This window comes from Notothenia rossii, assembly GCF_949606895.1.
Source record: "Notothenia rossii genome assembly, chromosome: 11".
Taxonomy (NCBI): Eukaryota; Metazoa; Chordata; class Actinopteri; order Perciformes; family Nototheniidae; genus Notothenia; species Notothenia rossii.
In genome coordinates, this window is record NC_136910.1 from 22,080,742 (window position 1) to 22,093,736 (window position 12,995).

Below are 12,995 nucleotides of genomic sequence, written 5' to 3' on the forward strand. Positions count from 1 at the left end.
TGCATGTAATTTGTTAGACGCTTTTATCCAAAGCAACTTACATACATTCCGTACTGTGGACAATCCCCACAGGAGCTATTTGGGGTGAAGTGTCTTGCCCAGGAACACAACGACATGCTGACTGCAGTGGGACTCGAACTTGCAACCCCCTGATTTGAAGTCCAGCACACTACCCACTGAGCCACAGCCTCCCTCCCTAATATGTATCATTTTCTCAACATTTAATAATTTGGAGCAACTCTTTTTACTATAAGCTTTATGAATGTGGCCCCTGGAAGTTAGAGGGTTTGAGGCAAACTGCATCAAGTCAGATGACATATTAGAATACCACAAGAAAGACCTAAGCTGGCTATGGTGTGATGTAGCTACAAAACCAATAGTGAGATGATTTTGTGTGTGTGTGTGTGTGTGTGTGTGTGTGTGTGTGTGTGTGTGTGTGTGTGTGTGTGTGTGTGTGTGTGTGTGTGTGTGTGTGTGTGTGTGTGTGTGTGTGTGTGTGTGTGTGTGTGTGTGTGTGTGTGGTGTGTGTTGTGTGTGTTGTGTGTTTTGTGTGTGTTGAGGTGTGTGTGTGTGTGTGTGTGTGTGTGTTACAGGACACAGACCTGGTCCCCAGTGACATCGCAGCTGGTCTGGCTCTGCTGCACCAGGAGCAGGATAAGATGGAGCAGAGCAGAGACCCAGACATCATGGTGGATCACAGCCCCTCGTCTCCCATCGTAAGTCTGACCCTCGTGTAGTCACAGCAGCACAAGGAGCAGGACACACTATTTGTTTCAGTCATGCAAGTCTTTTAAAATAATGTTCTTATTGACGATCGTTTATTCTTCATAGGGAGAGGATTTGGAGACAGAGCTGGAGAAAGCAGCTCACTGTATGCAGTTTGCTGCTGCTGCCTATGGCTGGCCCATGTACATTTACTCCAATCCCCTCACCGGGCCCTGCAAACTCAGTGGAGACTGGTAAGACTGAGACTTTACTTATCGGAGTCAGTGGGACCTGTCAGAGAAGTCACATGGGTAGCCAGGTGAGGTTAAAGGACAAGTGTGTCGCTGTCAGGCCTTCAGACTCAGAGTTGGTTTGTTCCTCTCTGGGCTACTGTACTTGCATGCTGGTGTAAAAGAAAGAAGAAGTAGATTCAAAGGAATTATTGTAATGCTGAAAGAAAACATCCAATCAGTGTGATGCAATGGCAAGACAGCAGAACACGCGTTAATATAATTTGCCAAGGTGATGTTTCATTGTTTAAAAATAATGGATATATCAAAAAATGTGATTACTCTTTATAGCATAGCATATAGCTTCTTGTAATATCATGGAAGGATTCCAAGCACTGATCTTTGGGGTGTTGCACACAAATGCAAAAGCTTCCTGTTCCCTCTTGTTTTTTCCTCAGCTTAGTGGGCTACCTAACTTCAGGTTGTAAATTCCATTGCAGAGTACGGCGGAAAGTTTAAATATTTAATAATTTGAAAGACAATCTTATCTATATTTAACGATGCTGGTATTTTATGACTGCCTCACCTCATTGCTGCTTTCCTTCATTAAAGCAGAAGCTTCACTATTCTGATTATAGAGAAAAAAGATGAACTGAAATCTAAAGCCCAATATTCTCCTAGGTGTTGACCTCTAGATTTCAGAGTCAGAGAAAAAACCTATATCTTTTGACCACATTGAGATTAAAAGTGTGTGTGTGTGTGTGTTATCAGCTGTAGAAGCCGTGAGGCTGAGTATGACATTGTTGGAGGAGACCACCTCGGCTGCCACTTCTCCTCCATCCTGCAGAGCACAGGTCTACAGTACAGAGACTTCATCTACGTCAGCTTCCACAACCAGGTACAGATCTCACATGTTCCCCTGTCAGACATACTCCTGTGTGTTCATAGTTTCCCTCAGATGGATTGTTTTAGGTCATCAACTCCTATCCAACAGTCTCAGCGATGTAACGTCATCTGAATTGTCTTTGTTGCAGATCTATGAGATCCCTTTTTATGTAGCCCTGGATCACAAGAGAGAGGCTGTTCTGGTGGCTGTCAGAGGAACTCTGTCTCTGAAGGTGAGTTTGGACTCCCAAATCCTACATATGTTGGTCAATTATAGACAAAGAAAAAATCATTAGTGGTTCAGCTGCTTGCTAATATATTAGATTGTTATTTCTCCCGGTTTCATTCTTGTGTTTCCTGTTACACACATAGTGTTGGTCCTGGTTGGTTTTCATTTTCTCCTTTTCAATTTGTTATTTAAAATGTGCAAATAATATAATCTACTACATTAAATATGACATGCCGAACAATGAACTAGTTTCTGTCCATGTGTGTACATGAATAAAGTAATGCGATTTTTGTTTTGTTTTTTACCCTCCCATTTCCCGTTAATTTACAGAATGACTTCCTCATTTGTACCCCAGATGGTGTTGTAGGTGATAGAGGAGTGTTAAAGGCCACAGCTACATATACTGTAGGTGATAGTTGGTCTATTTTTGATGGCATGTAATAGTTCCTCTAAAAAATAAAACCAGATGACACACTTGTATGAGAGTGTTAATACATGTCTACACACCTTCACATTGGAAGTCAGAGAAAGAATTATTGTGATGATTTGGTTGGGGAATATTATAGTCTCTCCGCTTGTGTTCGTCCACAAGACTTAAAACATTCATTCTTAATAAAGCTTTAAATCAAGCATTTAATTCCTTTCCCAGAGTCTTCAACATTGAATGATGCCTTTAGCATGGGGTCTGAGACCAATATCTTGCTCATTTCACTCTGTCTGTCCTGCAGGATGTGCTGACAGACCTGTCTGCTGAATGTGAGAACCTGCCTATAGAGGGAGTGCTGGGATCCTGCTACGCTCACAAGGTGAACGACATTTAAACACGCCACCTTTCAAAAGCTTTTAATGTGTTTTAAACACAAACTGACAGAGTTGAGATTACCCACTTTTAGTACTGATGTTCTGATGACGGATAATAGCTTTTAAATGAAAAATAAATTAAGAAATTATAATTTGGTTTTAGCAGTAAATCTTCTGTCCCCTTGAATTATGTACGAGAACATTTTAAAGTATTAGGCACTATTGTTGAAAGCAAACTGAGATGCAACGCTATCACCAATGCTAGGTTTGCCAAGGCTCAACCACGTGTCTTAGGGAAACCTAGAAGCCTTAATGTTGACAGAACTGTGCTAGCATTATTTATAAGAACTCCATCCAGGGTATAAATGTAGACTAAAAGGGACCACAAGATCTTTTTCCCACACAGTATTCAGCATTGAGCTCTGATCTTAAACTTGCACTTGGGTCTTCATTGATTTCCCAAAGGATGCTAGTATGCTGTAGTATAATACGTTGTCATGCATGGTTGTTACTGTTATTTTGATATAATTGTATGCTCTTTTTGCAAATCGAATTCTCCTAGAAGCACTAAAGGTTTCATTTATTCAGTTCAGTAGAGATTAATGCTGCTGTGTTCCCTGCAGGGCATGTGTCAAGCGGCAGGCTACATCTACAAGAAGCTGGTCAACGATGGCATCCTAAACCAGGCTTTCACCATAGCACCGGTAAGAAGGGGATTTCAGTTTGGGAGCTACATTTCAGCCACAGAATGCATCATTACTTTCCCTTCTGCCAATCGTATCTGGAGGGAATGAGATTTCATTTTTAAGAAAAACAACATTGATTTCTACACAGTTCTCCATATCCATTCCATTTATTGTAATCCTATAAGTGTTTCCTTTCTCCTTGTAGGAGTACAAGCTGGTCATCACAGGTCACAGTCTGGGTGCTGGCACGGCGTCTCTGCTGGCTATCCTCTTGCGCAATTCCTTCCCCACCCTGCAGTGCTACTCATTCTCTCCACCAGGGGGCCTGCTAAGGTAAGGAAAACTATTCAGTAACCATGGCAGCAACAGTTTGGCAAACAGATGACAGCCCATAAAACTGGGATGGTCCCCTGGCTTTGAAGGGTTACTCAATTCTGAGTCATTAGTTACATATTTCTTATAAAAGAAGATTATGATGTCTTTTTTTCCCTTGACATGCATTATATAGATAAAAGAATGATCACATGATTGATGTGAAAAGTTTTAACTTTTAAACTATCAGTGAAGTTTCAGTCCTTGTTGTTTGACTTTGGTTGTATTGGTCTGACTTAGATATGGCTGTTTGTCACATAGACAACACTCAGCTGTTAAAAATGTTACTAATGTAATGCTTTTTCTGTTCTGTGTTTCTATGTATGCAGCAAAGCCTTAGCTGATTACTCCAAGGACTTTGTGGTGTCCGTTGTGCTGGGAAAGGATCTGGTTCCCAGGTAACTAATGGCTATTATTGACTTCTTAGCCTTCAGAACATATTGTTTAATCAAAGTTTCATTTATAACATATAAAACATATATTTTGATACTGGTTAGATCGTTGTAGCTGTTTGGTTTAGACATTATTTCCAGTGGATCCCTGAAGGTAAATATATGTTTGTGTGTCAGCAGCACTGCAGACACTTGTTTTCCAAAAGCCAATGTGAATGTGGTGATGACTATTATAGAGCACTGTGTCAAAGAGTGGCTCTGCCCTGTTGTTAGAGGCACAGAGCAACTTACATGCTACTTATTTAAAATAAATGTTCTATGTTTGTCTGTTCTTCTGGACCATTCTGAGAAACTCCTGGATGGAATTAATTTTATTTTGGCACAAAATTCACTTGTACATAACGATAAACTGATTAGATAGAACTTGTCAAAAGTCAATATCTCTTTGGCCATAAAAACAAACACATTCTCAACCATAATTCAATCATTGATGTGATAATTGGGTCTGAGTCCGACCCTTGTCAATTAACTACAGGGGTCCCTCAGGGCTCTGTTCTCGGTCCCCTCCTCTTCTCCTTGTACACAAACTCGCTCGGATCAGTCATTAGCCTGCATGGTTTTTCATATCACTGCTGACGACACCCAATTAATTCTGTCCTTTCCCCGCTCAGAGACCCAGATCGTCGCACACATCTCTGCTTGCCTAGCTGACATCTCTCAGTGGATGTCTGCTCACCACCTCAAGCTCAACCTTGACAAGACTGAACTGCTTACTTTCCTTCCGGGAAAAGATTGTCCCACTCTTGACCTAACAATCAACATCGGCACCTCTATCGTTTCCCCGACTCAGACTGCAAGGAATCTGGGTGTGACCCTAGATAACAAACTGTCCTTCACTGCAAACATCGCTGCTACAACCCGCTGCTGCAGATACACACTTTACAACATCAGGAGGATACGTCCCCAGCTGACCCAGAAAACAGCGCAGGTTCTGGCCCAGGCTCTCGTCATCTCACGCCTAGACTACTGCAACTCCCTCCTGGCTGGTCTACCTGCATGTGCCATCAGACCTCTGCAGCTCATCCAGAATGCAGCGGCTCGTCTGGTCTTCAACCTTCCTAAATTCTCCCACACCACGCCGCTCCTCCGCTCCCTTCACTGTCTCCCAGTAACTGCTAGAATCCTCTTCAAGACAATAGTACTTGCGTACCATAATGTGAATGGATCTGGCCCTTCCTACATCCAGGACATGGTTAAACTGTACACCCCAGCGCTTGCACTTCGCTCTGCATCAGCCAAACAGCTTGCTGCACCCGCACTGCGAGGGGGACCCAAGTTCCCATCAGCAAAAACACGTGGGTTTGCTATTTTGGCTACAAAATGGTGGAATGAGCTCCCCATTGACATCAGGACAGCAGAAAGCTTACACATCTTCCTGCACAGACTGAAAACTCATCTCTTTCGACTCCACTTCGAGCGATATAATTATTAACAAATAACTGCTAACAACGCACTTATATACTAATAAAGGACTGGCTTATCTTTAGCCAGTCGAGTAGCACTTGAAATGTTTGGCTCTATGAAACCTGATGTACTTATATGATTCTGTTTTCTTCAAGGTTGTATCTTCCTGCTCGAATGTACTTATTGTAAGTCGCTTTGAATAAAAGCATCAGCTAAATTCAATGTAATGTAATAATTGAGACATACATGCATAAGGCGGTAGTTCTACTTGTTGATACTGTTTTTCCTTTGCAATATTTCCATTCTTTTTTAATCATTGTTCTTTTTGTACAGATTGAGCCTTCCCAATATGGAGGACTTGAAGAGAAAGATTCTTAAAGTAGTTTCAAACTGCAATAAGCCCAAGGTAAGAACCATTCAAAGCCATGAATTGAGTGCTAAATGTCTCGTAGGTCAGGTCAGTCTTTTAACATCTTTTCTGTGTGTTTCAGTACCTCATCCTGCTGCAGGGGTGTTGGTACGAGGTCTTTGGAGGAGACCCTGATGACTTCCCCACTGAGATGGACAACAGGAGGGAGGAGGAGCTTAGCCAGCCTCTGTTGGGGGAGGAGTCACTGATGATTCGCCACTCATCATCCTATCAGAGCCTGGCGTCGGACGAGTCCCCTGCTCATACTGCTACCCACTTACCTCTCTTCCTGCCTGGATGCATTCTGTACATCACAGAAGATGGGCCGTCACGGAGGTTTGTCTACAAATATTTGTAATCTCTGACTTCCCCAGATCTAACCTAAGCAGAGTGGTGCAGGGATGACATCTTTTTGTAGGCCAACCCCTAAAGTTAACTGGTTCTCTTTAGAAGGAGCGCATAGGATTTTTAAATAGTAATTAGTAATAGTAATTTTTTGCCTGATTGGCCATCGTAATCGGGCTCTTTGAAGATCCAAAAATCCACGGTTTTCCAAAAATTCTGATCGGATTGGCAAAAACTACAGAATTTGTATTTACCGCCATTCAATTGAAAGCGTTGTTTTTCCCAAAAAAGTGGGCGGGGCCGTAGTTTTCACCCGGAAGTGACGTAGGTGTTACTCTCACCGCTGCTTTCAGTAGACACATCAACACACCTTTTTAACTGCATTCATCTTTCTTCTGCTGACTCTGCATATTTCAGTTCTTAAGTTCAGTTCCAGTGTTTCCGCCATACCAGGGCTGCCATACCAGGGCTGAGAGGGCGTCCACCCCAAGAGCGGGGGGGGTGCTTGAATTTTGACTTGAGCCGTCCCTTATAGATACTGTCTTTTTACGTTAGTGAGCCAGATAATTTGGCTCGGCTCTCTTAAAGCGCCGGCTGTTTCGGCTCCCAAACGGCTCTTCATGTTACCACAGTTTACCACGGAGCCTCAGTTTCTCTGCTGCGAGGCTCTGGTGCTCGCAGCTCACGCGCGTGCTCCACTAGCACCGCGTCCAAATCGTGCACATTCCGTGTTGTCCTGTGGCAGGCACCGCCGATGTCGGGGAAACGATCTTCAATACTCCGAAAAGAATCCCAACGGAGGGATGTCCTTGTCGTTTTTCCTTTTCGTAATTTCAAGCGATAAAAACTCTCGATCTTCTCTCGAATTATTAATATTTTTGGACGCCCTCGGCTCGAGTTCAGGGCGTCCCGAGCTGAATAAGGGCGTCAAATGACAACAAGACGCCCCCCTGGCGGAAACGCTGGTTGACGCTATTGAATTGTTTATGCATTTCAGCAACTTTGCTGGCGCTCAAATGGAAAATACAACCACTCTATATCAACATATTGCACTACCTCACCACCAGATTTGTATCAGTGTTGGGTGGAACGTTGCCAAGACTCTTTGCAATGCAAATTGTGGGATGGATTTGCCTCTAAAATTCTTGTTTTTCTCTTTTCCCTCAGATCCTGTTTTTCCCAGGTCCGGTACCGCGCAGACTGGTCCAATGAAATATCATTCAGGAGTGTTTTGATCAGTCCCAGGATGCTGGCAGATCACATGCCCGACGCCATGCTCCGAGCACTTACCAGTCTGACCAGGGACCGGCCCTTCTCCCTCTGCCCGTCGTCTTCAAACAACACCAATCACAACACTGTCTGAAACGTGTCAAAGAGACTGAGCTCCCAGACTTTACAGTACTTTAAGCACACTTCAGTTTTTTACGTTTTCCTCCATGCTTCAAATACTTTCTTGCTATTCAGTTGAATCTTGTCTTCAGGTTTAATCCTAAAGCCCCTTTTCTCTAAAATACATTTGAAAAATGGATTGTAATGGTGACGGAATACTTAAACCATCGAAATGTACCTGCTGTGAGCATCATGAATGAGCCCCTTGTTAAATTGCACTTTTAATTATTTATTTCAATTAGTTTTATTTCAAATCCCTGAGTTACTGCGTGAGCTACTTTATGCCATGATTTTTGAATGTGCGTTGTGTACCATATTTGCCAATGCTGCAGTTTTAATTTAATGTCTGTTCTACATTTTGATGTTTTTGTTAATGGTAGACACAGACCCCCATGGCCACTGTAAGTGTCACATGCTGTCTTCCTGATCTTTGGAGAGCTTTGATCCAGGATGTGAGGATACAAGGGTAACTTCTACCCTGGACTAAAGCATTACCTCCTCATTGTATAGTAACTGTGCTTGGTATGTGTTGTGTTTAATGTCTCGAAACATCAGGGTGATCAGTGCCTATGCATCACAGAAAAATAAGTCAATAGAATTGCTTTACAAAAAAAAAGACAGAGGTGAGTGTTTACAATAAGTTCTGTTCTGCGTTCACTATAATGCAGTTTCAATAGTGCATGATGTATGGCAGAAAATATTTAATGCAACAGGTAGAGCAATTGTACATTACTTGAGAACCTGTTTACTTGCTGTGAATACTTCATATTTTTTTCAGGTGATATATAATAAAGTTGAATCAACTGATGCTTGCATAACAATTTCATATTCACAATAAATTGAATTGGAATTCTTGTTATAAATTAAAACACTTGTAAAGCACACTCTGCATCCTTTAATTTGTTGTACACTATAAAAGGTGAAATACAATCATGTACTATTCTCAGCACTGGCAACTGTTGTTGAACTGAAAAAAAGTCAGCCATATGAGTCAATGAGAGTGGGTGTAATTAATTCTGAAATGTCTCCAATGAATAACACTAACAATTAGCTTCAGCTTTGACTATCCTTCATCCGCTCTCTTTAGCATGTGACGTAAGGCAACGTCCCGTCAACAACTCATGACCTCTTCAAGTGATGCTCGGAAATTCCCATTTCTGAACTGGGACACGGTCAATTGCAGTGCTGACCGAATGTAAAATATCAAAGTTAGCTCAACAACATATTTCTACTTTTGTATTTAAATGTATGTAAGAAAAAAAAATGGCATAGCTACATAACTAGGCTCCTCTGTAAGCCCTGCGACTTTAAAATAAAAGGGGAATGTCCAGTCAACCAGGGAAATTAATTTGTGTTTGAAATAAATCTGACAAAAGGGAAACATTACATTATTAAGAAAACGTCACCTGACGTTGTCCTTACCTCAGTAAATAAACATATAGTAAAAAATAAGCCGTTTAGATTTTATAATCAGGGTTGGTCGATAAGGTTTGTTCTCCGCCCCTTAGACGTCACACAATAGCAACTATATAACAGGACACATGAAAGTATTATTTTAGCTTCAACAACAATGTATGATCTGGTAGTGTACATGTATGTCTTGCCACTTATTTACTACATTGTATTATTGTAGTTGTAGCACTTTTACAACATTGGAGTGCTTTTGCTGTTTTTGGTGCACTTTTGGTTTTGGCGTTTTGCCAAATTGGATATCCAGATTAGTGTTTATCTGGTCAAAACTGAGACAAATTTGAATCCGGCATTGTATTTGCAGTGGGCATATTTATTAATTTCATATGTCGCCATATATTCGTCCATCTCAATTTTTCCGACAGCACTTGAAGGCAGCATCAGGAGCTCATCTGTTGGACAGGGAAACTAATCAGGAGCCAAGTGAAGACTTTTCAGTGCTGCTAGCTCCCAGGCTAGCAAGCTATCAGAGTCAGCCGTCCAGTCGAATAAGGAGGAGTACAGACTTTGTTTAAAAAGTACAGTGTCTCTTCTGTACAGTACACAACACTCAAACTATGTTTTAGAAACACCGTTTTGTTGCGCTAAAGTAGCAAGGGAGACAGGCAGCCTCTGGCCAGCTGAAACTTGCGGCTAGCTCATTAACGTTAGCTGTGAAAGAAGTGGAGGCAAGAAAATGGAGCTGGACGACGTAGTCCTGTATCAGGATGACTCGGGAAACTCCACCATGATGTCCGAGCGGGTCTCAGGTCTGGCCAGTTCAATATACCGAGAGTTTGAACGGCTTATCGAGAGATACGGGGAGGACGTAGTGAAGGAGCTGATGCCGCTGGTGGTCGCCGTGCTGGAGAACTTGGACTCGGTGTTCGCTGTCAACCAGGAGCAAGAAGTGGAGCTGGAGCTGCTGAAGGAGGACAACGAGCAGCTTGTCACCCAGTACGAGCGAGAAAAGGCGCTGAGAAAACACACAGAGGAGGTGGGTTTCACTAAAACACTGCCCAACTACTTTATAACCCGGATTACAGATTAAAGGCTCGTGTTATGGTACAAAAAGATTACAAACCCAATTTATAAATCTGACAATTCTCTGTCGCGGTGCTTATCAACTATATATATCCCATTAATCACAAATAAGTAGCTACTCTATGAAATATAAACGCTAATTTTTTGTTTGACATACCCACACACTTCATTTCTCATAGGAGAACTACACTTCCTTAAGTGGTTGCTGAAACTAACTGGGGCATTTAATGTAGGAAAATTGAGGGAATAAAAACGTCAAACTTTTCTAAATAATTACAGCTTGATGGTGTAAATGCATTTCCTGAACGGCGGGTCCATTCAGTGTCATAAGACCTTATATAGACCGCCATGTATGTGATCCAGATCTTACAATTGGAGCGCAAACATGACATGTGAAGCACACACTGTACTTTAGCTGCACGTCCATGCCCCTATGGACACCCTATGAGGATACCGTGTCACACTTGGGATTGCAGTCAATGCGCGCCAGATTGAAAGCATCCACATTTATTCAAGTCAAGCCTCAGATATGCAAACCAGTTAGTGATATGCTTGCAGGATGGTTGCAATGAACGCACATTTATTTCAAGCTATTGCCACGCTCTACAATACTCCACCTCTACAGTGCAGTCTAATTTTGGACAGTGACACATTCACATAGGTCGACACTAGCACACTGGGTCTGATTTTAAGATGTGTGTGTTTTCATTATAAGTCAATGGTGTTTTTAGTTTTACTGGAAGAAGAAGGCATGCTTAATAAATCCCTGAGGGAACTTCAGGGAAGATTCATTTCTCACTCAATACATACATACATGCACAAGTAGAACGGAAACACACTAGGCCTGAAATACACACATGCACAAAGTATGCGTTGATGGAGAGGTGTCAAAGCAAAGTGGTTGTATACTGAGCTGCTGCTAGCTCCTACTGACCTTCACTGCACTGTATGAACGTGTATAAAAACAGCTATTGTTCCACAGTGGGCATCTAGAGTTAAATGTTGAATGCCCAGACTTTAAACTTGTGTTAAGTCCTTGGTATGACAGCCACACATAACTCTTAGCTTTGCTCCTGTACTGGGTACCGTTTATGATGAGTTATTTTCTCAACTAAAGGTCCAAGTTACAGGCTGCCTCCGGTCAGTGTGATTTAGGATGATACAGGTGATGATGAGATTGGTTGCAAGACAAATAGGATGCAAATGCACCACTTTAAGTGTGCACATGTTGTTGCCACTCCTTAATGTTTCCCGAGTCGTTGACATTTGACTCAACAGCTAAATGTTGAATGACAAGCGCAACAGGTCACAGAGCGGTGTGTGTGTGAATAATTGATGTCATGTCGTAGCATGTTGCTAAAGCTTTCAGATGGACCGGTGCACATGAGATTTTCCATTGGTATGTTATGGGGCTTACATTGCTCTTGCTTCCTCTCCCTGCTGTGTGTGAAAGATCCATAGACTGTATACCTCGTCTCCTATACAACTAGCTCTTTCTCTGCCAGGCCACCTGCACCCTCATGGGTGTGTTCTGTGGTATTCTTATGCTGGTATGATGTCATAGGTTGCAACTGTACACCCTCTCTAAAGCAGAGATCAGCTCCTGAACAATTCATATAGGAACTTGAATGAACAATTACATTTCAGGATGTGGCATTAATGTGTGTTGCTACTGATCAGGACTGCTCGGTTATGGCAGGAATCATAGTCACTGTCATTATCTGTCAATCTTGAGATCATTTTGTTATGATAAAACAGCCACACCCACAAAGCATGGTAAATAGGACTGTTACCCACATTTACAAATGAAGATAAGGAAAATATCTGGTTAAAAAATAAATAAACAATGTTAGTAGATATGACCAGGTGTTTGATGCTCAGGATAAGGGGAATGTTTGCTTTTGTTTTAATAATGCTTTACATAGCTATTTCATTGGAGTAAAACTTTTCCAAAGAAAATTTTACAAGTAAATTGCAAACAATCGCAAAGCTTGTATATGTAAAATGAGAGACGAATGATAAATAACTTTTTCGTTTTACAGCTATGTGGTGAAACGTTCAGCAATATATGTAGGCTACATTTTTATTTATGATAGAAGTTAGTGAAAAAATAACAATGTAAATCAAATAAATATGCTTTGCTGTCGTATTCAGTCAATCTCAAGAGTGCATCATTCCAAAGAAGTTACAGTTCTCACTGTTTGTATCTGGGCAAAATGAAACCAATGCACCAGCATCTTTCTAAGCTTTCCATACTTTGCACAGTTCATATTCAGGTTCTTTTATTGAGTTTGTGTAAACAGCGGTTGGTTGAAAAGTTAAACAGACACACATCCTCCTCATCTATAATCCGTCAGTTACAAATAACTGTGACTAAATTGCATTTTACGCGGGTAAACTGTGACACAATGGTATAAATTCATGAAACTCACACTGTTTATATGATAAATGTCCTCCAACACCAAAGCCACTACCTACTCAATGGAGGCACGTGAATAGCTGGGCACAGACTCGGTTCCTAAACTGCTCATTTGGGTGACAAGACGCTCATTAATCCCGCCAAACAAACACATTGTACCAGCCAAGTTTGGCTTT

General features: G+C 41.7%; 2 protein-coding genes across 6 annotated transcripts in view; both read left to right on the plus strand.

Moving 5' to 3' along the window:
* daglb (diacylglycerol lipase, beta) overlaps positions 1–8,791 on the plus strand; it is a 10,768-nt gene extending 1,977 nt beyond the window's left edge. Inside the window, 12 exon segments of the mRNA XM_079658485.1 lie at positions 283–379; positions 555–716; positions 832–959; positions 1,707–1,833; positions 1,970–2,053; positions 2,778–2,855; positions 3,474–3,554; positions 3,742–3,869; positions 4,238–4,306; positions 6,098–6,170; positions 6,256–6,509; positions 7,686–8,791. Of these exon segments, the coding sequence (XP_079514611.1) occupies positions 283–379; positions 555–716; positions 832–959; positions 1,707–1,833; positions 1,970–2,053; positions 2,778–2,855; positions 3,474–3,554; positions 3,742–3,869; positions 4,238–4,306; positions 6,098–6,170; positions 6,256–6,509; positions 7,686–7,881 (1,477 nt within the window). The 3' untranslated portion in view covers positions 7,882–8,791.
* Positions 8,792–9,515: 724 nt separating this feature from the next.
* Positions 9,516–12,995, plus strand: part of spag9b (sperm associated antigen 9b) — a 48,910-nt gene continuing 45,430 nt past the window's right edge. Inside the window, exon 1 of one of the 5 annotated variants that reach the window (XM_079660070.1) lies at positions 9,516–10,353. In XM_079660070.1, the coding sequence (XP_079516196.1) occupies positions 10,054–10,353 (300 nt within the window). In that variant the 5' untranslated portion in view covers positions 9,516–10,053. The remainder of the gene's footprint in view (positions 10,354–12,995) is intronic. The other 4 variants (XM_079660071.1, XM_079660069.1, XM_079660073.1 and 1 more) reach the window with 4 other exon arrangements.